General features: G+C 41.5%; 2 protein-coding genes across 5 annotated transcripts in view; one reads left to right on the forward strand and one right to left on the reverse strand.

Moving 5' to 3' along the window:
* The window catches only part of MCPH1 (microcephalin 1), a 174,638-nt gene that overhangs the window by 91,984 nt on the left and 55,939 nt on the right, over positions 1-26,715 (forward strand). The gene's annotated exons all lie outside the window — the stretch shown is intronic.
* ANGPT2 (angiopoietin 2) overlaps positions 1-26,715 on the reverse strand; it is a 48,504-nt gene that overhangs the window by 20,446 nt on the left and 1,343 nt on the right. For 2 of the 4 annotated variants that reach the window (XM_069485064.1, XM_069485063.1), the window contains exon 2: positions 480-635. The exons of the other annotated variants lie outside the window; for them this stretch is intronic. In XM_069485064.1, the coding sequence (XP_069341165.1) occupies positions 480-635 (156 nt within the window). The remainder of the gene's footprint in view (positions 1-479; positions 636-26,715) is intronic. 4 annotated transcript variants of the gene reach the window in all.

A 26,715-nucleotide genomic window follows, 5' to 3' on the forward strand; every position in this document is an offset into this window, starting at 1 on the left:
TTAACTCATCCCACAAACCGTGTTAACAGTTCTCTGAGATTGAGCTTTTGTTTCAGCTCATGCGTCAGATTCAAGGACCCAGTTTCTAGCTCTCTGCCTCAGTGCTTGTCATTTCTCAAATGCACAAAGAGTTCGGGGCTTAGCAATGAAAAGTGCTATCTAGAGTCCAGAAAATACCACTGAGGCAGAGTTAGCATTTACCCAGTAGTAGGTGTGTATGGCATGAAAATTACTTGGATGTCCTTAGCAGAATAATTGTAATTTAACCTCAGTCTTAAAACTAAAAACATATTTACTGATTTGAAATTCATAACTAGGCATAATTTCTTATAAATTCATCCGTTTTCTCCTGTAGCTGTGCTTTTTTGTGTTGTTTTGTTTTCCATTATTTCATGGAGTAATCTCACGGCACGAGTGAGTGCTAGTGTTTCAGCCGACAGGACCATCGTGCGTTTTGCAGTTTACGTTTCGTTACTTACTTGGGCTTCCACGTCAGTCAATTTCCGTGTCTGCTCCGCCGTTTGATTCAGCAGGTTCGTTCCTATTTCTATCATCACAGCCGTCTGGTTCTGGACTGCGTTCTGCTGCATCTCCACCATTTCCTTTTTCATGCTGTCCTGGATGTAGTTCTCAAGCTAGGGAGGAACAAGTGTCAGAAGGCAGCCGTTAGTCAAGTGCTCAGAAACCTTCTTCCCAAACATTTGTCACCTTTCCCTATCCTTAAAAAAAAAAATGTCAATTTAAAGACCTGTCCCTTGCCGTCATTTTGAAATCTTACTGGGTTTTTTTTTTATCACTAGCAGTGTGATAAAATATGGTGTGATTTTATTTTTACTCAAAATCTAGCAACTTATTTACATCACGTGCAAGAGTGAGACAAACTGTTTGTTGTCGCTGCGTCCTCCAGAAGTCCAGGTCGTGGCAGGCCAGGGGGTGGCCAGGCCACAGCTCGGAGCGGGGCAGAGGGCGGTGAAGTGCACCAGACGGCACACGCGTGTGCTGCTGTGTCGTCGGGTCTGTTCTGCCAAGCTGAACCTCTGTCTGCGTCATGCAAGAAACGGAAATTTCGTACTGAGAAGCATCACTATTTCTACCACATTCTTCTAGGCTCTCAGTTTCTCGAAGTACAGACTTCAGACGATGCTCTAAGATGGACTATGAGGAAAGGAGCATCTTTCGATTTTAACCACAACCTACAGAACCACCACTGTGTCCCGCACTCCATGATGCCCTCCCCCACTTCCTTCTTATTGAGTTCATTAGACCTCAACAATGAACTTTTCCTAACTTGTATGAGTTTTTCACAATTTCATCATTTCATATGTCAGGCAAACTTTAATCCCACACTGATCCATTTACCACTTAAACATGTCATCAGATTGGTTCTTCTCCCCCTCAGTTACTAGGGAAGATGGACATGCCAACTAATTTTAGTATTAGCTTATGCACAAGAAAATGAAGAAGCTAATTCCACTGCCATAGGTATAGATATCTATGGTGGTAAAATTACAGAATTGAATATAAACGCAGGTCAGCCTGGTACATGGGAAGCGCACGTGGGCTTGGAGTCAGGGAAGCCAGCCCCCTACAGCCTTAGGCTCTAGGTCTAAAGTTGCTTAACCTTTGGGACCCCAGTTTCCTCATATATAAAATAGGGTTTCTGATTGGTCAGAGAAGTGTTTTATGGACAAATTAAGTTATGCCTTTAAAGTCATTGTGTGTGCATAACTCCAGGTGCCTAACATTTAATTTTCTTTCTTCCTTTGTTTTTAAATAGTGATCTAATGGTAACCACTATTCCATTCATTGGTCCAAAGTAGAAGCTCATGAGGACAGAAACTATATTTTTATTCCTTTCCTACGTAGTGTAACAAAATTTTTATTAAGTTGGACGTTGATTATAAAACTGCATCTAGTGCCTTTCTTTAAAACTTGAAATTCTCTGCAGAAAAACCATCCGTAGAGTCAGTCATCAGACATGATTTCTCCCAAAATATTAACTGCTGAATAATTCTGTACTGTCTTTAAGTGCGGGGAAAATGGAATGGGAGGGGTGGAGTTTCTCAGAGTTCAAGGGCTTCTTTGCTGATGCACTTGACAGAATGTGTCTTACGATTGGTATTTTACGGTTTGGAGGTTAGGCTGGGGTGTACGTGTGCTGTTTCCATTGCTTGTGTGTCATCGATTCCACACTCCCTCCTAGTGCCTTGTCTTGATGCCAGGGGTCACTCTCTGGTGACCGTCCTCCCTTAGCTACTAGGCAGATAAGTGAGCGGGAAGCATGACAACCTGCGTCCCCAGGTTCCATATCTGAGGATTCAACCAAATTAACAAAATATTCAAAAAAAATTAAGAAATAGAATATGACGATACAACAAATAATGCAGGTTTTAAAACAATACAGTATAACGACTATTTACACAGCATTTATATGGTACCGGTATTAAAAGTAATCTAGAGATGCTTTAAAGTATACAGGAGGACTGCGTAGGTTATATGCAAATACTACCACATTCTACATAAGGGACTTGACCTTCGTGGGTTTTTATGTCCTCGGGGATCTTGGAATCACTCCCCGACAGATACAAAGGGATGAATGTGCTAGAGCTCTGAACACTCCTAAAATCATGTAGTTGAAGCCTTTACTTTTCCATATGGATCAACATAGAGAAGACCACCATAAAAAAAAAAAAAATCAAGTGCTATTACTTGGCAGGTCAAGGGCCCTCTCTAGTAGGGCTTCATAAAATCTGAAATCCCCAAAACCCTTGTTGTCCCTTCAACAGGGCAAGCTCAGGCTTTTTAGTGTCTGTGATCTTTCTTAATTCATTCTTCTTCCTCACCCGCCCTTTTAAAAATCGTAACCTCTATGATCACAATAAACTATTTAAAAGAATTCGTAGATAGCAGTTTGCAATTCTCCCCTCTCCCCTCATCGCCAAGGGAGTAATGGAATCTTCGAGGTTGACAGTTAAAGCCGTACGTCATCCGGATAGGTTGTCTTTGTTACTCTTAACACCCAGCAAAGATAATATTTGAAAAGATTTATTTTGGGAAGTTTGGAACTATGAAGTTATACTCAAGCTGGAGTTTAGCTTAAATTCATACTCAGAAATAATAATTTACAAAGTGGTATAAATAAAAAGTCTTAATCTCCTTATTGATTTCAGTACTTAAGGGCAGAATAGAAATTATCCTGTCTTTTGTCACTCTGTATCACATAACTCGAGAGGGAAAACGGCTCCCCTAAGACCCCCTCCCCCTGTGTCTAGAGCTCCTGGGTCAAATGTGGCTCCATCCATCAAGAGACAGGAGAGGATTGTTTATAATTTGAAAATATAAGTCAAGTTTCAACTTAAAATCAAACTTAAGAACTTTAAAAGACATACAGGCCTAATTTCTGAAAATAACATTTCCTAACTCTATTCTCATATCTTTAAGCTTGAAAACAATAGAATGCAAAATACTATTTAAATCACCCCTTTTCAGTTTTTCAAGATGACATGGGTGGGTGAGACAGAGTGTGTGTGTGTGTGTGTGTGTGTGTGTGTGTATTAGTCTTACATGAAAGCAAATTACAGATATATGTATATATGTGAAGTGTGTATTTGTATACAGATATTATGTATATAGTATATATGTGTGTAGTGTCTACACATGTTATTTAAATAAAGGGAAATTCTGTGTGATACTAACTAACTGAATTGTCTGGGGGAAAGATGGAACAGAAAGAGAAATATCAAGTAGTAGATATTTTGTGTTGATTTAGAAAGATATGTGTTCTTACACTTGAAGTATTGAAATTAAATTAAGGTTTTAAGATAAATGAGTGGCATGACAGTTGGGTAATCTTTAAAAACAAGGAAGAATACTATGTATTTAGCCCCAGAAACAATAGCCACAGTAATGACCACAATGATAGTTAACGTTCCTTGTGATGCTTCAGCTGCTGCGTGACTCTCTTGCTTGGACTCCAGGCGCCTGGCATCAGCATGGGCAGAGGCACTGCCGAAGACTGGGACACCCTAAACAAAATGTTAGTTCAGCCCAGAGGCCACGTCACACTTTTCCTGCCTGTTAACAGCCAAAAATGATACATCTTAGCATTGGCCTGAGTGTGCCAGTTCCAAGTCCCACAGGGCCTTACAAAACAGACCACCTGCCACTCAGGTAAGGCCCATTGTTACCAACAGAAAAGCCTAGGATCAACGACAACCAATGCCGATTTCATCTTCTGGGAGCATCCTGACAAATTAACATGGTTTTTCCTCCAAGGAATAGTAGTAACCTTTAGAGTCAGGAAGACTATGGACGTTCATTTTACACATAGTGTAAAAATGACCATTTCTGAGTCACGATCTCCCATTTAACGCAGCCCTTCCCTAAGTTGCCACGTATCCAGGAGCGTGAGACCAGACCTAGGAGAGAAGCCCATCAGGCTGATCCTCACAGATAAAGGAAGCCTGAAATTTCCCCGTCTCCTGACCTTGATGGATTAGGTCTTTTCTAGTTTATTGCCCTGGAATGTCTTTCTGTTTAGCATCCTTCTTATTTTTACTGTCTTGACTGAGACCCAGAAATATAGAAATCTGCTCGTTGACATTCCATTCCAGCATAAGGAAATCTTGGTACAAGAAAAAAAAAAAATGAGGTAAATAAGCTGTCGTCCACGGGCAGCGTCACACTCTGCTCCCTTCCGGCAAATGTTTCCCATCCTTGTCATCTGCACTTTGCTGCTCTCATCAAAGCAGTTTGAAGACACGTGAAACTCCCTCGGGAGGGGACATGGTTCTTTCCCACTTCACATGTGTGGCATGTGAAACTGATTCACGTGTGCAGGAACGTTTGACATCGCCTTCTCGTCTCAGGAGGTTTACACGGTGATGGGGATTTGTGTGGGCCCGAGGGACTCGGAAAAGGTCCCCTGCGCACATGTGAAAGGACAGCCTGCGTCCATAGTGTCTGCTTCTTAATGGATCTAGCGCTCTGCAAAGTGTGGAGCCGTGAGCTGTTCTGCTTTTCTCAGCACTCAGACGAATTATCCTAATTCAACATTTTAGGGCCGTTGCTAGCATCACAGTCGCACGGGTGGTTCCTCAGTGTTATTTGATTTGCTAAAAATAGTTGCACCCCAAACACAGTCTTTAAGACTTGGCAACACATGGAAGCTCAAGCAACCAGAATAAAATATTTTAACATGACATTTATAAATTTTTAACACGGAATATGTTCTGACGTCTTTTATTACTCTCCCAGCATTTTTGAATGATCGAATGTGACAGGGGGAAAAAAAGTCCATTTGTGAGGCAACTATGGCAGATTGATTCCACCTTAAAATGTTTCTCTGGCCATCTTCCTTCTCACCAAGATTGTCATCGTTGTTTCTCACACCAAAAGAAAAGGACTCTTGAAACTGGCTCCGTAAAGGAAGACGTAGGTAGTACAAGAAAACTATCCCCAACTTGCAGATTCTGATATTGATCTCTCACCAACTATAGATGTGGGTTGAGAGATCATTTCTATTTATTATTAATAAATAAAGTTCGGTGTCCTCATCCCTTTTCATTAACTAGTTGTTGCCGATCTGAGTGACCTAATTTTCCTAATAAATTAACCAATAATTTGAGGTTTCCTTGGAAACACTTTGCCTTATGGCATTTCAGTCTAGAAACGAGATATCCCAACTGTCTCTCTCCCACACACACAGGATGTTTTCTCTACCTCAGTTATTCCCTTCTTCCCACTCAGCCTCCACCATCCTCTCTCTTCTGGAGGGTCACGCAGCCCCCAGCTGCCCTTCCGCTATCCCACCTTCGGAGTCAGGAAGCCAAGTTCAAATCTGATCACTCTGCATCTCTCCTGAGTCCCTGCACCTTTGCGTGAGGACAGTGTCCAGATGCCTTCCCTTGGCAACAGGCACCATTTCTGACCAACGCCCCAGGATCTCTGGCCCCATTCCTGGGTGCGCTGCCCCCAGCTGCGCCTGCTGCCTGGGCGGCCTCGTGGCCCGCCCTTGCCTCTCCTGGAGTCCTCTCCCCCCTTCCCGGGATCACCCCTCCCCCACTGCGCCCTCCTCAAAGACACTGACTCATTTGGGGTTTCATTTTGATACTGAAAACGTTTTGTATTTCTTTCATTTCTTTTTAAATCTCCTGATACTCTAAGTGAGATTTCCTGTTTGCTTGGGATACTGAAATTCTGTAACCATTCTACATATACACCCTAGTGACAACAGGCAAAACATTTGCTCTTGTAATTAGTTTGAAAACTTGAATGCAAGATTATTAAATCCAGGGATATTCTGTTTGGAAGGCTTTTGACCTAATGTTCTTGGTTCCCCGTCATGAGGAAACTCTGAAATATCGTTTGAGGTCTCCGGACAGAAAAGTGGCAAAACTGGGCTTTCCTCCCCCTCCTCATAGAGTTTGGGGTTTTTTGTTTTGTTTTGTTTTTTTTCTTTTAATCTGAATATTTGCTGCCTAAGCAGTTGAGCACTCAGCGGTAGTGACAGAGGCTGAGATTAAAGGGGAAAGGACCAGGAGATGTGTGTCTTGGGCAAAACTTTGTCTTCTCAACCCACTTCGCAGGAGCCTGGGGTAGGTGCGTTACCCACAGGTGAGAGGTGGTGTTCAAATGCCCTGTGAGCTGGGAGTAAGTTTTTCCCTGTTTTCTCTTTGTGTTGATACCAGCCTTGAATTTACAAAACCTAGAAGAGCCCCTGTCCACACTCCCTGCCTTCCACTGACTCTTCTGACAGAGCTGGCCCTTTCCTTCCACATTCCACTTAAGGCCCTGTAGAATCGGGCCCCTGGCCCCGGTTCCCCAGCTGGTTCCAGTGACTGCTCTCCATAAGCAAACCTGCCTTCATCCACCCTACCCACGTGGACCCCACTCACATAGGGCCTTTCAAGCACTTCCTATAACTAATTTGTTCTGGTCTACCCTTTTTACTTTTTGTCTGTTGATTTGCTGTGACTTTCTGACATCGTGTCTAGATAACCAAGTCCTTTCCTCCTTTCCCTACTGTAAAGAGACTAAGAGTTCACTTGTTGACCGCTGTAAACTCAAAGATGAGGGGGCGGGGGGGGGGGGAGCGTAGAGCTGCAGGCCTCGGCTGGTGCATTCTAAAGTCACCAGTCCATCCCCCTCCTCCTGTGACAGAGACAACCAACAATAATTTGAGTCTATCAGTGCATCTGTGCCCCTCAAATCCTGTCTAGTTTGTTCTTATTTGCGATTCTAACTACATATGCCTTTCATGATTTAGTTGGGGGGGTGTTTTTCACATACACTCACATCTATTTTGTGTGCTCCTCATACCATTACTCCAAAATCTAAGAAGGAAATATGTTTCTCCCCTCCAAACATTTCAGTCATTTTCTACTGAAAAAGTGGCTATTTCTCATCAATGGCAGCCCATTTTAAATATGTGTAGGTTTAAAAAGACTGGCATAGTAACCTCATATAAATTTGCTTGGGCATTTCATATGGCAAAAGGGGTCACACTGTACACATGAGTGTCCCTTAGAGAGTGTATATCTATGTGCCCACGTCTGTCAGGGCTCAGGCTCACAGCACCTTACAGATGCTGACGCTTGCAGATATCTGCCTGTAAGTTGAGGAGCAAATAATAATGCAGCAGACATTGTAAGGTCATTTATGCCTTTATGTACAGCAAGAATAGGTAAAGCCAGTTACAATTTCACTGTGTGTGTTTGTGTGTATCATCTCACTGGATTCTCACACTGCCTTAGCCTGGGTTTCCCCAAAAGCTGAGCCAGAGACAAAGGCAGGCATGCAGGAAGTTTATTTAGGAAGTGGTCCCAGAGCAGCGGTGGGGGACAGGCGAGGGAGGCCAGTTCACACGTGTGGCCTCAGTCAGCCTCACAGTGGCAGCTGGCGAGAGGCCCCATAGGACCCTGTATCTCAAAACCATCCACCTGGGGCAAGAAAGAGAACTCCGATCCCTCAGTGGGTACGGACAGCCCGGTGGGCATTAACTCTCCACGTTTTGGGGTTGTGCTTGCAGGCGTGCTGAGGAGGTTCCCGTGGGGGTCCCAGGCCTCTTAGAGTGGAGGTCTCGCGGGGCAGGGGGCTGGGGTCTGTGGGAGGCCCAAGGCGGGGCCTGTGCCTGGGATGGCAGGAAAAGGAGGTGGGGCCCGGGGGATTCCAAGTAGCAGCAGAGGGTTTCTCTAGCATAGTGGGAGGCCTATGGGACCCCTTCTGTGAAGGAGAAAAGCGGGACTCAGAGAGCTTCTACACCTCACCCCAAGTCCCGTGGACCCTAGTGTGTGGGATGTGGTGGACAGGCTAAGAGGAGCGATGCTGGGACCCGCATGGAACGGGAGCTTGTCTTTGTAGCTGCAGTCAGCAGTTTGCTGCAGCGGGTGTGTTGGAGAGCAGAGTATGGCAAAAGCAATGTTCTAAAGAAGACAGCATTTCCAGTAGACTGGGGAAAAAGCAAGGCTGCAGACAGGAAACCGAGGCTGAAATCATCCTGAGAGGAAGATAGAACATGAGCTTGGCAAGGCTGTCACAGCCAAAGCCATTGAGAAGAAATTCACTTTAACCTCAGCAAATACCTGATTACCTGTAAGATACTCTGCAGACTTCTGCCATTTGTCTGTTTCTTGGGATATTTTGTTAAGTTCTCAGCTTAGAACTGTGGTGCCCAACCCCCGGGACCACGGTCTGTGACCTGTTAGGAAATTGCCTCATCACTGCCTGAGCTGCTCCCCCACTCCCACCTCCAGTCTGTGAAAAAATTGTCTTTCATGAAACCGGTCCCGGGTGCCAAAAAGGTTGGGGAACCACGGCCTTAGAAGATATGAGTAGTGTTTCCTACAGTGGTAGAAAGAAAATATAAAACTACTCTCTTTTTAAAATGCACTGAATGATAAATGGTTACAAATAGAAGCAGTTGAAATTCAGCTCACAGAATGAGATTGATGAATTTGGGCTACAGTATACCAAGTGTTTCTTTTTTTAATGAAACTAAAGTGTTCTTACCCTTCTGAATTTAATGTACATTGAAAGGAAAAAAAAATAAAGTGAGCAAATATCTTAGTGTCTTTCTATGCCAGGTAGAATCTTTGAAACATGTATATCTACAGATACATATGCATACATATGGCTATGCTTGTGAGGGGGATGTGTGTGTGTCTTTTTCACTTCTCTATGGAATAATAGACATTAGAAGCTTTGGTGGAGGTTGAGGGAGGCTTTAGAAACCAGGGATATTGTTGAACCGTCACTGTATGAATGAGGACACTAGGCCCTGGGTGGCAGTGCTAGCTGGTAGCAGAGTATAAATTAGCACCTAGTCTCCTAATGCTTCCTCCAGTACCCTGACCACTACACGAATGTGCCTGTACTTACGTTAAAAAAAATGTGCTACCTGAGTTTGTTAACGTTCTTACTTTTTTACTTCTGTGATGAAGTATTCAGATCCCAAAGGCTATTTGGGCCTTTTCTCTGTCCTGTTTCTGCTGTCTCTTTCTGTATTATGTAGGTTTGCTAAAATCCTGGATGGATCTCTGTGGACAAAGTAGTGTGATCCTCTTTGAAGCAGGTTATTTTTTTTTAATTAAAAAAACTGAATTTACTCAGTCACAATGACTGTTGTAGATAGATGGCTAAAAAAGGGAAAATGCTAAAGAAATTTAAATGATTTTTTTTCTAGAAGGCACTTTCAAGGCAAGCTAGTTTTTGCTGTCCTTTATAGGGACAGCAGGAAGCTTATGTTGTTTCTGTTTAAACAGGGAGAGGATTGGCCTTGGGAGCGTGGATGGGAATGCTTGAGAAATCTCAACTGGGCGTGCCTGCCTGCTGGGTCCTGCTGCCTCGGGACAGACCCCCCCACCCCAGCTGAGACCCGCTCCTGCCCTTCTCCTCTTTCCGCTAGCACCCAAAAAGTGGAAAGAATTCCAGTGGATAGAATTTTTGAGATAATATTGGAAGATGCTCAAAATACACAGGCTTAATTCACATGAAACTCAGTGGGAACACACGCCATATTTTATATATGAAGATGTACTGTTGACCTGCGGATCAACAAATGTGTTTTAACGGTTCCTTTCTCAGTGTGGGTGATCGCTCTGCTCCGAACTGTTCATATTCTCTTCCCTGAGCACCCTTCTCTCTACATTACCCAGGGTTAGAGTGAACGCACACAAACATACTCGCATATTCTCCAGCGATTTGAGAGTCCCAAGACTGGCGCTGTGGGTGGTGGGAGCACGCGAGCCCGCAAGCTTCGCGCTCTGTCTGCAGAGTAAAGCCACCAAGCCCTCAGCGAGAGTTGCTGCGGTGTAAGGCCGGGAGATTTTTAGGCAAGAAATATAATCTTTTCATTTTGATTTTCATGTGCATAAAGCTGTAGGTGTAGCTTTTATAATTTAATGATTTTTATAACCACTAAAAATGCTTTTCTGAACTATTTAGGAGGGAAAATTTACCCCTTCTATTCAATTAGATTTTCTGTCCTTTGACCTCTGGTTCAGTTCCCATTCTTCTAAGCATTTAAGGCTACAAGCTTTTTCATATTTCCATATTTATTTACATAATTTCAGTCCCCTTCTGTGCACATACTTTAAGGAATTGTACATCTGCCTGTGCTTTACAGAAGCTAAAAGTGACCAATTTTTTTAACTCACATTAGAAACATGAATTTTTCGTTTAACAAGGCTATGTTGTGCACATTGATCTTTAAAATTGTAATATATTTTTAAACATTTTAACAAACTTATTTTAAATCTGATCAGCAGTAGGATTTTTTTTAAATAAGAAGCAAAGGCAAAGCAATATTCAATACCTAAATTATGTGGCAAGACATAGAATAGTATGACTTTTTATTTTCTATTTATAACTCTTATCTTCACTTCTTGATCTGAAATTTGATAGTGTTCACCGTTGAAAATTCTGATAGTTAAGCTGGGACCACCGTTCATTTTGGAAGGCCACAGAAAAGCCCGTAAGCATGTTCTACTTCTGTCTATGGCTCTCCATCCAGCAAAAATGTTCTGAAAACCGCATGTGCTGTGTTCTGTGATGACTGTCGTTCGACTCCACTGAAAAGAGACTGGGAGCGGCCAATGGTGATTATGGCTTTGGGCAAATCATCGAACTTCTATAACAATTATGTCTTTCAAGGCCTCCTGACCCAAAATAACAGAGTGTTTTACTACAAAATATATGTTGTATCAAACTTCTTTTTACAGAATACCAGTTCTAGGGATGATGTTGTTTCTAACTCATTTTCAGAGGGAGCGTATCAAATTTTTGTCTCAGGGGTGTGTCATTCATATATTGAAGAGAAGGGATCACTTTCTCTCCGACGTTTGAGTAGGAACAGACGTGCAGCATTTGGCCGTAAAATGAACACGTCCAGTGGCATTTAAAACACGCTTTATTTTATTTGTATAAGATTACTTATCCTAAAGTAATTTTTGCATAAAATTGCACTTTGAGAAGGAATTCATTTAAATAAAAGCATACAGATGGCATTCAGAGTTATACTTTGTTGAAAAGGACCTTTCTTATATACTGACTTGCTGTATATAACATCAGTTGAACTGCCCAAATCAGGAGGAATTGAAATATGTTTTGTGGCCTATTATATGATTCCAAATTGAACCTGCTAAATAACATACTTTTCGCTAGTTCTTTTCTCACAGTAGAATCGTTATTTTGATTTGTAAATGTTGTTCCTTGGGGACTGAGATGATGTGCTAACACCCGGCAATTCAGCTTTGTAAAATGACATAATGGATTGCTGTTCAAATTAAATGCAGTCACAGACTTCACACGGAGCTAAAGAAGCCAGGCAGGAGTACTCATTATATGATCTCATGTATATAAAGTTTAAGAATAGATCAAACTTATGATGGCGGTAGAAGTCAGAGTAATGACTCTCAGGTGGGAAGAGTTTGGGGGCTGCAAGAGGTTATTAACCGAGACGGGCCCTGAGGGAGCTTCTAGGGTGCTGAAAATGTTTTATATGTCTTGATCTCGATGCCAGTTCAATGAGTGAATCCGTATTTTAAAAGTTTGTCAAGCTATAAATTTAAGGTTAGTACACTTTATATATTTCCTGTGTTTTATATCTCAATAAAAAGATTTTTTAAAGGAAAAATATCTAAAAATGAAATGCTTGACAAATTTGGCTGTGACATTATGACCCTAATTACTACGGGGGACTTTGTCTGCAGCTTTCATCTGGAAGTATCTAAATAATGCCTAAAGAAATGGACTTTGGAAAAGTAATTTTAAAGTGACTATCTGCAGAGAACTGTGGATTAAACCATTGCAGCTGCCCGAAGAGGGTTAAAAGTATTCAGTTAGGTAAACTGGTAATTTAACATTCCAAAACAGATTCTTCCCAGATCGAGCATAAAAGGCATTTGCTCTTGGAAGACCAAGAAAGAATTTATGCAGTTCCCATTAGTCTAAAAATAAATAATAAATAAATAAATGTCTGAGTCATATATTGCATCTTGTTGGAGTTCAGTGGCTTCAGTGTAGGAAGAAAATGATTTCTGCTATGGATAATTGTTCTACGTCTTGCCCATTGGAATGAATACAGAATTGCTCTGATAAAAGTGAAATACATGAATTGATTAAATGTAATTCTGCTTGGAGTTACTCCAATGCAAGTGTTTCTTACTTTTGAGGAACAGTATAAAAACCTGAACAAAATAGCTTTATTTGTGTTGAATTAAGTTGGGGAAGAAGTTGTATTTGTGATTTTTGAAGGTGTTACTGAGTCATCGTTAAGGTTTTGGAATCAAATACACCTGGTGTGGATCCCAACTTGGCTCCTTAGGAGTTACTGGCTCAACACTTTTAAACTTCACATTTCTCGTTGGTAAAATGGATACATAAATGCCTACTGTGCTTTCTTAGTGTGAAAATTAAATGGAACAAATTAGCACGGTTCCCAAACTGTGTGCTAAGGCATCCTGGGTCCCTGCAGCAAACTCATAGGAGCAATGGGAGATAGCTTAATTATTCAAGGCAAACCAAACAATACTCAGCATCTCTCAGCCACTGGAATAATAGCTTGAAGTAACTCGAAGTTTCAACACTGTTAGATTGGGCCCCTGTACAAGACTGGGTTTTTGGTAGTTGCTGATGTAAAAAGCAAGTACTGCAGGAAAATCAGCATGGAGCTTGAAGCATGTAGGGGTGGCGGTGCCCAATCTGATCGAAAGTTTGAGAAGCCGGGCAGTGCCTACCTGGCAACTATAGTCCATCCACAAGTCACTGGGGTTACTTACGAAAATAATAAAGTATCATTTATTTCTCCCAATTTATATGTATTTGTGTTTCAAATTGGTTACTAAATTGTCAGGACATAAATACATGAGCTGTTTGAACCTAACTACTTAGTAAATGTTAACGGTCAGGTGTTTCTGTTGGCCTAGAGGTGCTGTGAAAAAATAATTAATGAGACACTAAGGGTGCAGTGAGCTGAGAAAGTTTGAGAACATCTTGCATAGAACCTTGCATTTCGGAGGATGTAAATTCAACCCTCTTCCTCCCCTTCCCCCAATCCAGATATTGTCTTTAATTGTAATCGCTGATTTGATACGCGTATTGGAAAATTAATAAGAAGAGTAAATTGTACAAGACCTTCAGTAAGACATATACCTCAACATTTTCCTAATTTCTGAAACCATTAAGAAAAACAACCATGTTCCTTGCAAGGCAGTTGGCTGGCACTGCATCTCCTTTTAGGCAAACAGCTTTTACAAGCACAGCGGACCTCAGGAGAAACATTCTGAGAGCCACATGCATGTGTTCCATGGGGTGCCGTGGTTGCTGCCGGGCAAATGCATTTTTGGAGGCGTAGGGGCAGTGCGGGATGGTGCCAGTTTTAGAAAAGTTATGTGGCCCATTTCTGCTTGTAATTTATGGTTTGCACGCTTGCCATCCTCACTTGTTCTAAGATGAACTAGTTTTATAACATTGTTATACAGAAAAGCCAAATGTACTTGAACACCACAGCAATTTGGGAAGTAAATGTCCAGTGTGATTCTCCAAATGCTTGTGGTGAAAGTACAAGGGACTTGAATCATTTTCCCATAATTAGTTTCAGTTCTGGAGGTCTGCCCCCTCCCTTACCCACTTGCCTTGCATTGCACATCGATTGCAATGGAAGCGCGTGGAAAATTCCTATCCCCTTTCACTCCACTGCAAGAGTTATAAAAAGCATGCCATTCAGAACTGACTTTTTCTTCTGCATGCTTGAATTTTTACTCACAACTTGAAGGGGGAAAAAAGTCATTTCAAGAGATATTTCTCTATTTATCAATGGGTGAGGGGCCGCGGCACCACCTTGGGCCACCACAGAATGACTGGCCCCGTTGGCTTGCTTCATCATCAGGGGGTGACAAGACAACCGACAGCACCTCTTTCTCAGAGCCACAGTGACACTTGAGAGTCCCATCTGACTGCCCCAGGCAGTGGGAACAGAAGTTCACATGCCGGTGGGAATCGGCCGGCTGAGCACAGGAAGAAGGCAACAGCGGGGCAGAGGGTTTCCTATTGTTGGGTTGGTTTGTTTGTTTCAATCAAAATATGAGTCATCTTACCCCCATTTTTTTTTTTTTTAACCAAAACTCACTGTGGTTACTTCTCTAATTTGGTCTTGACTCCTGCAAGCCAGTTTAATTTTTTCAGTGGTAGTGCATTCTTGAACGCCTTCCTCAGTTGAAGAAATTTAGTTTGAAACTGAAGTGGTCCAAGTGCCAGCTTAAACTTTGCGGTTTAGCGTCTTTATTGAATCCCCCTGGCGGAAGGACCTACACTGGAGTTTTGGCTGCTCTTTGGGAGTCAAATTATGAGTAGTTGGTTCCACTGGAATCTTGGCCCTCTCCCGGAGTGGCGTCAGGAGGCCAAGGCCAGAACATACATGAAGGCTGTGTCCCAACGCCTTCCCACACCCCGGGCGCTTCCAGGTGGTGCGTGATGACCTGGGGCACTCTTGTGCTCGTCCTGACCCCCAGCCGTTAGTCCCCCACAGCTTGGAGGCCTTTCAGGGAAAAGTCCACACTCGCCTAGGAAACCTCCTAAAAGTGGCAGTGGTCACCTCAGAATTGGGATTTGGATCCTCATCTTCAGCATCATCCCAGGGGTCCCCAACTCTGCTTCAGCCAACTGGAGGGGGGCTCCGGGCTGCTCATGGCCCCCTCACCGTGCACTTCAGTGGTCCCAGTAACTGGTCAGGAAGCAAGATCAGGCCACTGAGGGGCTTTCATAACAATGACCGTAAATCATATAAGTTGAAGCTTCATACTATGTAGAAAGATTCAAAAAAGAAAAGCAAACCCGGTGCTCACAGAAGCAAGCTGTCATCTGTCCCCTTTCTTTCCCATTGATTGTTGACGGAGTCCGTCTGTCTTTAGCCATCTGTTGTGCTTCAGTATTTCCTTGTTTGCCTCCGCTTGTAACCTGAGGGTAATTACGTTTGACCAGTACTTAAAGTTAATGAAACAATCTATTTCTCAAAAGTTTGTTCTGGGCACCTCGGGAATAATCACCAAGACAACCCCTCAATATATTTTCTGAAGAGTGGATTTCACTAGAAGGTGGGTTAGTCTTGGAACTCACGCAAGGCAACTTTAAGTCAGTCCAACTGTATGGATTTCAAAGATAGCAGTACAAGAAAAACCATACACAGGTTTGTACAATTCGGTTTTGAAGTGTTGACCTTCGTAAAAGATCATGAATGTCAGTCTGCCATGGATACGTAAATCATGTTGTACAAACACCGCACAGTAATGGGAGAGAGCAAATTTTATTATAACATGCACAAAAACATGGGTAAGTGACAGAATTAATAAAGCAGGCCAAAAAAGAATATGTGCTGTACTGTTCCAATTATATGAAGTTCAGAACTTAGCAAAATTAACCTAAGTGGGGCGATAGCGTCAGGGTCAGCCTGGGGGAGCTGCCTGCGGTGCAGAAGACCTTCTGTGTCTCGAGCTGGGTGGTCATCACACGGGTGTGTGCAGATGTAAAAGTTCGTCAGGTCGTACACATACAATCTGTGAATTTTATCCTGTGTGAGTTGTACCTCTGGATTCTATAAAACAGAGACCTCACAGCTCAGAGTTGGAGGCACAGCTATGCCGGCAGCTGGGCCCACGCAAAGGCTGGGGTGGGCCTTGCCCAGGGAGTGTTTGGGGAACTGGGGGGTGTGTGCAGTGGAGTAAGTTCCTGCTCTTCGAGGCCTATTGTGCCTGCCCTTTATTCCTCCAATGAATGCTGTCTTTGAAAGAGTTAGATTTCGGTTTTATACCAGCTAATGTACTTATTCATGAATCCCTCCCCGACCCTGAAGGCCTGGCCAGGCCCTCGCCCTGTCTCCACACATAACTGCTGCCACGGCTGCTGGATGCATGGTGTCTCGTGACAGCAAAGGGTGGCAGCTACCACAGATGCTTCACCAGAGCTGCAGCCGTATGGAGGTTTAAGTCACTGGGGCGTCCGCATTCTGCTTCTCCATCTAGGGTCCATCTCTGGGAGTGAAGAAGCACAGCTGGGGGACGGGTGGACACCGCTGCCCACCGCAGGGCTTTGACACCGACAAATGGGTTGAATCCTGGCTCTGCAGGCTACTGCCCCTAGGACCAAGTCACTCAACGTCCCAGCACTTCTTAACCTTTCCTCAGGGATAAAATGGGAACACTCATATCTACCAAAGTTGGTCTTCTCAGCATTTCCCAAATTGCCCACATTTGTCCTCACCCAGGGTGCTGGGGATGCTCCTCACGTGACGGTTGTGTGCAGAGGCACAGTGGCAGGTGTTGGAGGTGAAGTCTGTCGGCGCTCCTGATCCACACAAAAGGAGATATGGATTTTTTGGTCTCAGTCTTTTGAAAATATGTTATATTGTCAGAAGCTCTAAAAAGAAGAAACTTTATTGTCGTTTTGCTATGTACCTTCTAATAGCTCTTTGAGCCTGAGTTTCTTATCTATAAAGGAAGAAGAGGGTATCTACCTTAAACGGGCCATTGCAAAGTTAAATGAGACAGTGCAGCCACAAGTGTGCACCTGATAATGCCAGGCAGGTGGACAGAGAAAGGATTGCAATTGAGTAGGGAGAGTTGTTTATTCGTGAAATATTTTTTTCCTTTTTTCCTTTCTCACCCAAGACTATTTTGATAGTAGTAGCATTTTGGGGTAAAGAAGCAGAAAGGAAGAATGACATGCCATCAGTTACTCCTACAGCGTGGCTATGAAACCTTCATGGCCTGGGACAGGCTGGTCATGTGTCATATAATTATGTAATTATATGTATTATAGATTGTCCAGTTAAAGAAAAAGCATGCCTGGGTTTATTGTGTTTGTTATTACTCAGAAGGGAACCATACCGTAGTTGAAAATATGGACAATTAATTATACATCACAAAATAACCAGTTGTTATTTGAGGGGATGATGTTCTGATTAGTCATGATTTTTAAACTTGTAACCTTTTTTATCCCAGCCATCACCGTTTTACAGAACATGTCGCTGATTCAGTTAAAAATGGTTCAAGTCAGGAATTCCTGTTAACACATCATGATGTTGAAGTTGGATGTGTCTTTTTTTTTCCCGGAAATTTAAGACTATCTTCCTTAATATTTAAAAATAGTAAGGAATTTTATACACACACTCCAAATGTTAAGCATAGATAATTACCTTGTGGTCAGAATTTGATGGTTTTATGTTATTCGGCAAAATATAATAACATATTCTCTCTAGCAGCATTTTTGCACCAAAATTTCCCATTAAAAAGACCAGTTTGTTTAGGGAATTTTTAAGCCACATCTGTATGTAATAATTTCTGAAGATTCTAAAGAATAGTCTAATAAAACTCAATACCTCAGCTATCTTCAGACTAATGTTTATAATTATCCAAGAATTGATATCATCTGTTAATTCCAGAAATCTAATGGCAGAAAAAGTATTGTCAGGAACCCAGAGAAAATCAGAAGAAATGGAACCTCTTAGGAATTCAGAATCTTTTCCACCAAGATATGCAGCTCGACTGGTTTAACCCCCACATGCTTGCTCAGAAGGTAGTTTCGGGCTACCCTGTGATATTCATTTAGTTCCCGCCTTCTGCTATATAAAAACAACATGGCAAAGAGCAGCATTGCTTATAAGTCACTGAAACCTCAAACACACTTCATGATAAGGGGTGACGATTTTAATGTAGGCTGCAGGCCCCGAATATCACCTGTGAGCATGGTAGGAGGGCGGGCAGGGCAGGTTGGAAGTTGATGTCCTGTAATGGACAGTTCTGGAGCACAAGCTCTACAGAGAGTCTCATATGATATACAGAATAAAGACATTTTACACGCACACTTATAATTGTCCTTTTTGGTGTTGGGAATTCATTATCTTACAGAGCTGAGATGTACTTTGAGGTATATAACTCAGAAGGTGTAGAAGTAAGATCATTTAACCTGATAAGAATGAGTGGAATTATAATCTTTAAGGTGAGATATAGTACTGATCTTGATAAGTATGTTTCTGGAATTATTAAAATTAATTATAATCATAGTCCCTGCAACTGTGTAGAATCTTACATTTCCAACACACTTTAGCATGTATCGTCTTATTTGAAGCACAATAATCTCACCAGGTCACTGATGTAGGTCAGAAAGCCTGTGTCATTTCTGAAGATGTACAATGATGATTTTAGCTAGTCAGTCAAATAATGCAAGGGGTCACTAAACAAATGCTGTACAGTTATTCCTGCTTTAAAAAAAAATGAAAGAAGTGAAAGAAGACAATATGAAAAGGCTACATACTATATTATTCCAACGATATGACAATCTGGAAACGGCAAAATTATGAAGACAGTGAAAGGATCAGGGGTTGCCAGGCGTCACTGGGGAGGGAGGATGCAGGCAGAGCACAGAGGATTTGTAGGGCAGTGAAACTTTCTGTGTGACACTGTAACGGTGGATACAGGTCATTATACATTAGTCCAAACCCACAGCATGCACAACACCAAACATGACCCCAAATGTAAACTACGGACTTGGGGGATAATGATGTCAGTGTAGGTTCATCTGTCATAACAAATGTACCTCTCTGATGCAGGGTGTGGATAATGGGTAGGCTGTGTGTGTGCAGGAGCAGGGACTATGTGGGAAGTCTTTGTCCTTTCCTCTCGATTTTACTATGAACCTAAAACCGTTCTTTAAAAAAATAGTCTTTTTTTTTTTTATTAAGGTCATTTACTACATATAAAAAGGAGCAAATAAAACAACAACAAAATTTTATTCTGTAGCTTCAGATCCCACCAGTGAACCTAAGCAGCTCTCACTCAGGCCTTCCTGTGGTGATATATTAATAGTTAAAAGTGCAGATGCTGACACCCTGGAAAATAATTCCAAAGGCATGCTGGTCTCATGATCATAGCATCCACTTCATGTGTAAATGTGCTTTTTTAAAATATTTAGATGATTTTGAATCTGATCACGTCCAAAACCTCTCTTCGTTTGGTGTAGAATGCCTTTATTCAAACTGTGGGAGAACACGCAAACACCACCCCCTTTGCTCTAGTTTGGCTAAATTCCTGAGGCTGGCTTGGACCAGAAACGAAATCCCTGAAATGGTCTCAATCTTTTCACCTCTCCCTTCTTCCTTCTGGCTGGTGGTCCTGAGGGCCTCAGAGACCCCTCAGGCAGAGGAGAATGGGCACCTTCCCAGTTCCCTTTCAGCACATCTCTGAGCAGAACGGCTAGTCAGACTAACCGGCCTCATGAAGTTGCACACGACTCAGCCAGTGATACCGAGAGCATGGCCGCCTGGCTGTGGGTTCACAAATAGACAATTTCTGACATTTTTTTTTTCCCTTTTGCTGTTGAATGCAAAATATGCAGGGATAGCCAAAGCAGAAATCTTCCATGTGCAGCGTGTTCAGTCAATACTGATTGTTAGTGACATACAGCGGCAAACCCACAGTTCAGGTTTAACCTCTATCCCTGGAATTTGCTGGAACAATCATAATGAGGGTGCTAATGTACGTCCTGGAATACCTAGCACTTATCTTAAGACAGGGAGATATAGGTGGTATCAAGTAGTCAACTAGCATTAGTCTTATCACCAAACTAATCACTGATTAAGCCACCTGGATAGCCCACCTCAAGTCAACAAGAGTGTTGACATGCGGAGCAAGTGTTGACAAATGCCCAGTGGGGCAGAGTATGACAAAGGTGAGGAAAGGCAAGGCTGGCTGCCTGCTTCCTTTTACGACTGTTCATATTCTCTCCACAAAAGGTCAATAATGATTATACTTATTCAACACACAGAAAACGATGCATTCTCTACAAGACTGCATCAACATGATAAAATAATCTATTTCCTAAGACCTCTATATCTTAGTATCTCTTCCCTGAAAAAAAACCCATTGTCCATAAAAATTATAAAATTACATATTAAAAAATGACACATTTTTAATGTATATTTTTTAATTTGTTGATTTTTTAATATTAAATTTTGACTATAAAGACTTTATAGTGTTAAGTTGTCAGGTTAACATAAAGATTTCAAAAGTAATTCCCAGACATGTGAAAAATTGTTCAAAGGGAGAACTGAGGCTGATTTTGGAGCAAAGTAATTACCATCAGAGCAGCCCTATGGAGAGGGAGGGTCGACAGAGGTTTTAATTAGGTTCTAGTTGAATTGCAAAGATAATGATTTTAGCTGGTAGAAGGAGTGTTGCTGGTAAAAGGATTAGGTCCACTTCTCAGGAGATTTTTAATAGGTTTCATGTCTTTTGTCAACTGGTGCAAGCCAGGAGTAGGACAAAAAAGAAAGGTGATTTCATGGGGAAATATCTAATTAAAATATTAATTCAAAGACAGCCAGCTAGCACACCTGACCTGTAGCCCAGGTGGTGGAGGGCAGAGTTCCTTCCCTTATTTTTAAACCACATGTAAAACAGTCACTTAAATCCCAATAAATTGTTGAAACTTTTATTCTAAAACATTATCCATGAATTTTTTTTACTGTTTTTATTTACATCAAATCATTTGACTTTACATCATTTTCTCATTTTAAACATTAACATAATGCCAGTGCCCAGCCAAAACCATCTATAGAATGCTAGGTGGACGGTACACTCAAGTAGTCTTTAAACTCTAATAGCAGGAAGGCCACTTAGTACTTTTCCGAGACTGAATTTTATTGGCCTGATTTTCAAGTGGTATACTGTGAAATTCAGGATTTCACTCTCTGTCAACTTCCATAAAAGGGCTGTAACTAGATGTATGGTTCGTTAAGAATTCCCATGTATACTTCCTCTTGGTGATCACATAATTTGTTTTTACCTTTCTCATCTACAAAATAGAATTTCATGTCATTACTGTATACCTAAGATATTCCCAGCTGCTTTTTTGTGTGTTCTTAGCAGCTTTGGCACCATCCTCACACAGAAAGGTTGGCCTGTCTCACACCTGTCTGCACTTGATAATAAAGTTGTGCACTCAGGAGCCACCACCTGCCAGGCCTACAGTTCCAGGTGCTCCTGCAGGCCCTGGAACCCCCCGTGCTTGTCTGCAGACTGCAGTCATAGGTGGTGGGAACTGCTTCCATCACTGACTCCAGGTGTCAACCAGTTCCTTAACCTCTCAGGCTCCCTTCTTTATTTTTAAAAAATAAATTATTGGATAGGTAATTTAAAATAAGTACTATATAGTAAGTATTACAGTACATACAATATGTTTAAAAATAATTGTTTGTGTGTAGACACACACATGTACGCATTCAATATTAGGAATGGTTATTTTGGAATGGTAGAATTATACATAGTATTTACGTTTTGTACCTTCTTTGTATGTTTTCTACAATAACCATGTATTACTTGGGTAATCAGGAAAAACGGCCATCCAGAAACAGTTAATTGATTTTCCTTTTGCAAAAGGGTTTCCATGCAGTGACCAAAGGGTTTAACATTGCCCCCACTCCGACGAAGCATGTCTCCCCTGCCCCCCAGGGCAAGACTCTTGGGCATTTTCTTCCCCCACTGACTTATTCCGGGCACTCAGAACAAACACTGCCTGGACACGTGGAAGCCCTCAATAAATATTTTTTGAGCAAATAAATAAACTTTAATGGCTCCTGCCCTGAACTGGTCACCCCCCAGGAGGGGTGGGAGGGGCAGCGTGGTATTCACTCACTCACGTGAAGAACTGAGAAATGATGTTGTGCTGCAGCACAAATCGTGTTCATTCACACTCCTGTCACAGTTTTCTGCAGCCCTCCCAGCCCCGTGGAAAACTGCGCGCGTCAGAGGAGGGGATATGCATGCTCTCCCATGTTTGTTTTTCCTCTAGGCGATCTGTGGGAGACCTCCGAAATGCAGAGCGCACTGGTGTTATTGTGGCCCATGCTTATGAGGGATTTAACAAAATAGACAGGATTGCCTCTACCATACCTGTGTTCTAGAGATACTGTTGGGGCGAAATGAGGTGAGGTGTGGCAAGTGCTTTAGAGTGATCCAGTGCTACCCCCATTGTGATGTTCCTATGAGTGGCTCTCTTTATATCAGAAGAATTTTAGAATAACTTAGGAGGAAATTCTCATTGGCAGTTTCCTTCAAGTCAAAGTAGGATGTAGTGAAAACAGAATAGGCGTCAGCTCCCTCAGTGGGCTCCGTCTTATTAGGGTAGATCTCCTCGGTTGGCCAAACGAAGCCTGTTTTAAAGTCTCCATTGTATAAAACAAATACCACATTTATACATAGAGAAAGAATAGTTTGCCTGCTGAGCTGTCATTGTCATTAATAAAAATATCTTGCAAATGTTGAACACCTGATTTGAAAACACTGGTACATGTTCAGGATTCATTGTATATACCCTCTCGATCTCAACGCAGGAAATCCACAAAGCTGCCCAGGCCCTCCTGTCATTGTGTGACCAGATATGGAGGGACATAAACAACCTCCCTTCGTCCCTGTCAGTATAATCTCGCCCTGCACTGCCCCTTTCCCTCACCTCTTCACTGATGCCATCCCAGATGGGGTCCCAGTCTCTCCCTGCCATACACACGCACACCCCTTTAATCCATATATTCCTCTACCTCAATCTTTCAAATATTGCTCTTTTTCCCTAAATAAAATGTTCTCTCCAACTTGTCATTTGTGATCCAAGAAAGATTATGATCATGGTACATCACCACTGTACATGTTTTAAGAAGGAAAACCATATGTTTTGATACTAAATTTGTCTCAATAAAGGGCCAGTATGAATCTCTAGGTGCTAATCTTAGAGAAAAGGACTGAAGATTGGGAGGAGAATCTATTTCCTATTTTCTACCACTTTAATAGTTTGACTTCTTTTTTTTTTTTTTTTTTTTTACCTTGCCCATAGCTTACTTTCATGATATTTTTTTAAGTTATCCATGTGGTGGTAGGGTTGAGTTGAACTGTTTTCAAGTACAAATATACAAAATTTCAGCTATTTTATGGATTAAAATAAGTATCACAGGCCAGCACAGCCCAAGCATCTGAACACCATTTATAAGACAATTACCCTCTTCAAGTTTCAATACAATAACTGGGTTATAGATAAACTTTTGGATTACAATCTGCTTGTCAACTGTCAAGAGCCATATTGATTAAAATCAACAGATGTTCAAATTTCAGTATTGAGACCATGTGGATTATCTAATGTTTCCTAAGGAAGTAAGATATTATGGATGTCCATTTCCTAGCTCTAGACTCTGCAAGCAAATAATCATCTCCCCATAGTGTGACACCTAACTAGTTAATCCAGTGTGTCAGACAACCCCATTTAATATGCAGAGACTGCCTGAAAATATATTATATGTAATATATATCTATAAACATTTATTATATTTATATACTATGCATAGTAAGCATATATTATATTATGTATTTCACTATGTAGTAAACTGTATAATACTTGCACTTTTCAAAAAAATATTTTGCACTTCCCCTACCATAGTGAAACTTTGTTTCTTTATCCCTCGCTATAACAATATTAATAGGTAATTAATATAATAGCAGTTATTTTCCTACATTCTCAAAGAGGTTAATCAGCTTATCTGAATACACAAAATTTGCTTCTAATATTAAACACAGTCATATTTCATGATGCAAGATACTGGAGTACAGCAGTGGTTCTTCTCTCAGTACTACAGGAGACCAGTGGCTAGGGATATGATGGGATTTTTTTTCTTTCCTTTAATGAATCAATCTCTGGGGCTTAGGGGGGTTGCTTTTTTGTTTTGGTTTGCTTTTTGATATACAGCCAGGGAGCATTTTACAGCCACATGTGATTAAACACACACACACACACACACACACACACACACACACAGTTCCTGGCTAGGGCGGGGTGGGGCTGGTGAGATGAGCTATCTGTGAGCCACTTGTGATCAGTTTTTCCCACTGACCGGAATTATGTTTCCAGGAGCATAACTACATTGTTTCCTACACATAAATCAATGAGTGGCTTTCATACTTTATTAAAAGGATGTATTGTTAACACTTTTAAAGAAAGGGTTGCAATTCAAGTTTACAGTTTCCAGCCTGTACTTGTGTCATTTTAAAAAAATGTAAGATGGCAAAGGAAATGTTTGCATCAGTTTAATAAGCATTAGCTTTATTTTTCAAATCGTTCTGTTTTAAAGTGTCCATAGGGTTGGCAGTTGCTTATTAAATATAAGGCATCCATCATTGTGAAATAGTTGTTTACTTCCTTTGCATATTTCCTCTTATCGGAAAAAAAAATCCATTTGGTCTTCTAGCAAAATACAATCCACTTTCCTTTGTTATGTGTGAGTTTTTATAAAGCATATTTGTTTAATATCCCCCAGCGCAGAGGTTTAGAACAGTTGCAGGATTAGCAAGAGAAACGTGAGATATAGTAGCCTCTCAAGTCATCACGGTATGTTTGGTGTACTATTATGAATTTATCTTATCCTTGTTTAGCCTCTACACAGCAAGTGAGCCTTCCCCAGTCCTGTTCCATTCATATTCCTCTGCATTCATTCAGAAGTCTGACACTTCCTTTGCCTGGCAGATTAAAGCGGCAGAGTGGGATCTTTTGATGATGTGCAAAACAGCTTTCTTAGACTAAGCTCCTTAGGCTATGCTAACCACTCAGAAATTGAACTACTACTCATTTGCCCTAAAATTCACCAGAAGCTTAGTCTTATTTTCCTTCCTGACAAGTTTTTAAATTTTTTTAAAGCTTAAATGGTTTTTTTAGTGGGGGTTTTGGTTGTTTTTTTTTTTTTTTTCTTGTCCTTCATTTTTAGTAGATCAAGGAGAGAAAGGAAGTATGGGGGGGGGGGTTGGAAAAACAGCCCAAAAGAAAATAAGTAAAACAATGAAAAACACAGAATTGTGCTGCTGCTTTCTGTGCTACCCCATCAATAGGTGTTAAGTTGTGATGTTGATCCTTTTTATTATGTGGCTTATCTACCATTCCATTATCTATTATTTTCTTCATTTACTAGAAAAGCAGTGTTTATTATCACAGGTGACACAACACAGAAGAGAAAACAAGCAGAAAGGTTACATTTAGTCACTTTAAGTGGGTTTCATATTTGCTTTTTTGCCTTCATTCCCAAGCCAGAAGCCCATACACCAGGGGAGTGAGAGCACAAATTGTCTTTCTCAGGTGCACACGGCTGAGATAGGCCAGGAAGAACAGGTGCTGAGCCCGTGAAAAGATAAACATTAAGTCACTTTTGGCGAAACAGAATTTAGCTAAAGAAGGACCCTTGAAAATGCCCTTGCTTTACTACTGTTCAAATATTTACTAATTGAACCTGGAAGGAAGAAATTTTGGTCACCTCACGTAGAATTCCTTGTCCTTTTCCATCTTTAAATGATGTCTCAAAGACCCAAGAGAAGGGGGTAGTTTAAGAAAGAAAGGTGAGCTTTGCTTATGGGGTTTCAGGTATATCTAGTGTGGGCTTAATTAAGCAAATGCAATTTAGCAGTCTTGCATTTGGCAAAACATTCTTTTATGTGTCCTGAGTGTTTATTTTAGGAGATGACCTGCCGGTGGGGCAGATTAGAATGTTTACTACGATGTGACTTTCATCCCTCACTGCGGCTCTGTGAGCTGTTACCCATGCCAGAGTAGATACGGGGAGGCTGTTAAACCCGAGCATGACAATTTACAAAGAAATAGGAAGTCTGAGTTAAGCAGATGTTTGGGATACGGTTTGCCTTCCACATATCTGAACCTGTGTTGCAGCATACTTTCGAAGCTTAGCGTTACCATTTGCACATCTATGAATTATTGGAAGATTTTCAAAAGCACACCACAGTGACCTGGGAAAGGAGAGACACATACTAGAAGTTTAGCCAGGAGCTTATAAAGACATTGCCAATGACTCACATTACATTATCTCTATCCGACAGGTCTTTTTGGCAAGTTTTTATTGTTTTCTATTCTTTGATTTGAAGCGATCCCCCACCCCTTGTCACAATGAGTGGTGGTGCTGGAAGCATTCATTCATTTAGGCGCACGGCTCAAGTAATAGTTTAGTCGCTTCCTCTCTGAAGGTAGGGAAGTTAATGAGAAACACAGATTAGGATCCAAGAGCTATTCTGAGATTAAGATAAGGTGTTCTAACAAAAAGCTTACGGGGAAATGAAAGGTTGAGAAAATAATTATACTTTTGGGGTGGGGGAAGTGTTAAATGAGGCTCACTAACTTTTAAAAGGTTTT

This window comes from Eulemur rufifrons, chromosome 12 (genome assembly GCF_041146395.1).
Source record: "Eulemur rufifrons isolate Redbay chromosome 12, OSU_ERuf_1, whole genome shotgun sequence".
NCBI lineage: Eukaryota > Metazoa > Chordata > Mammalia > Primates > Lemuridae > Eulemur > Eulemur rufifrons.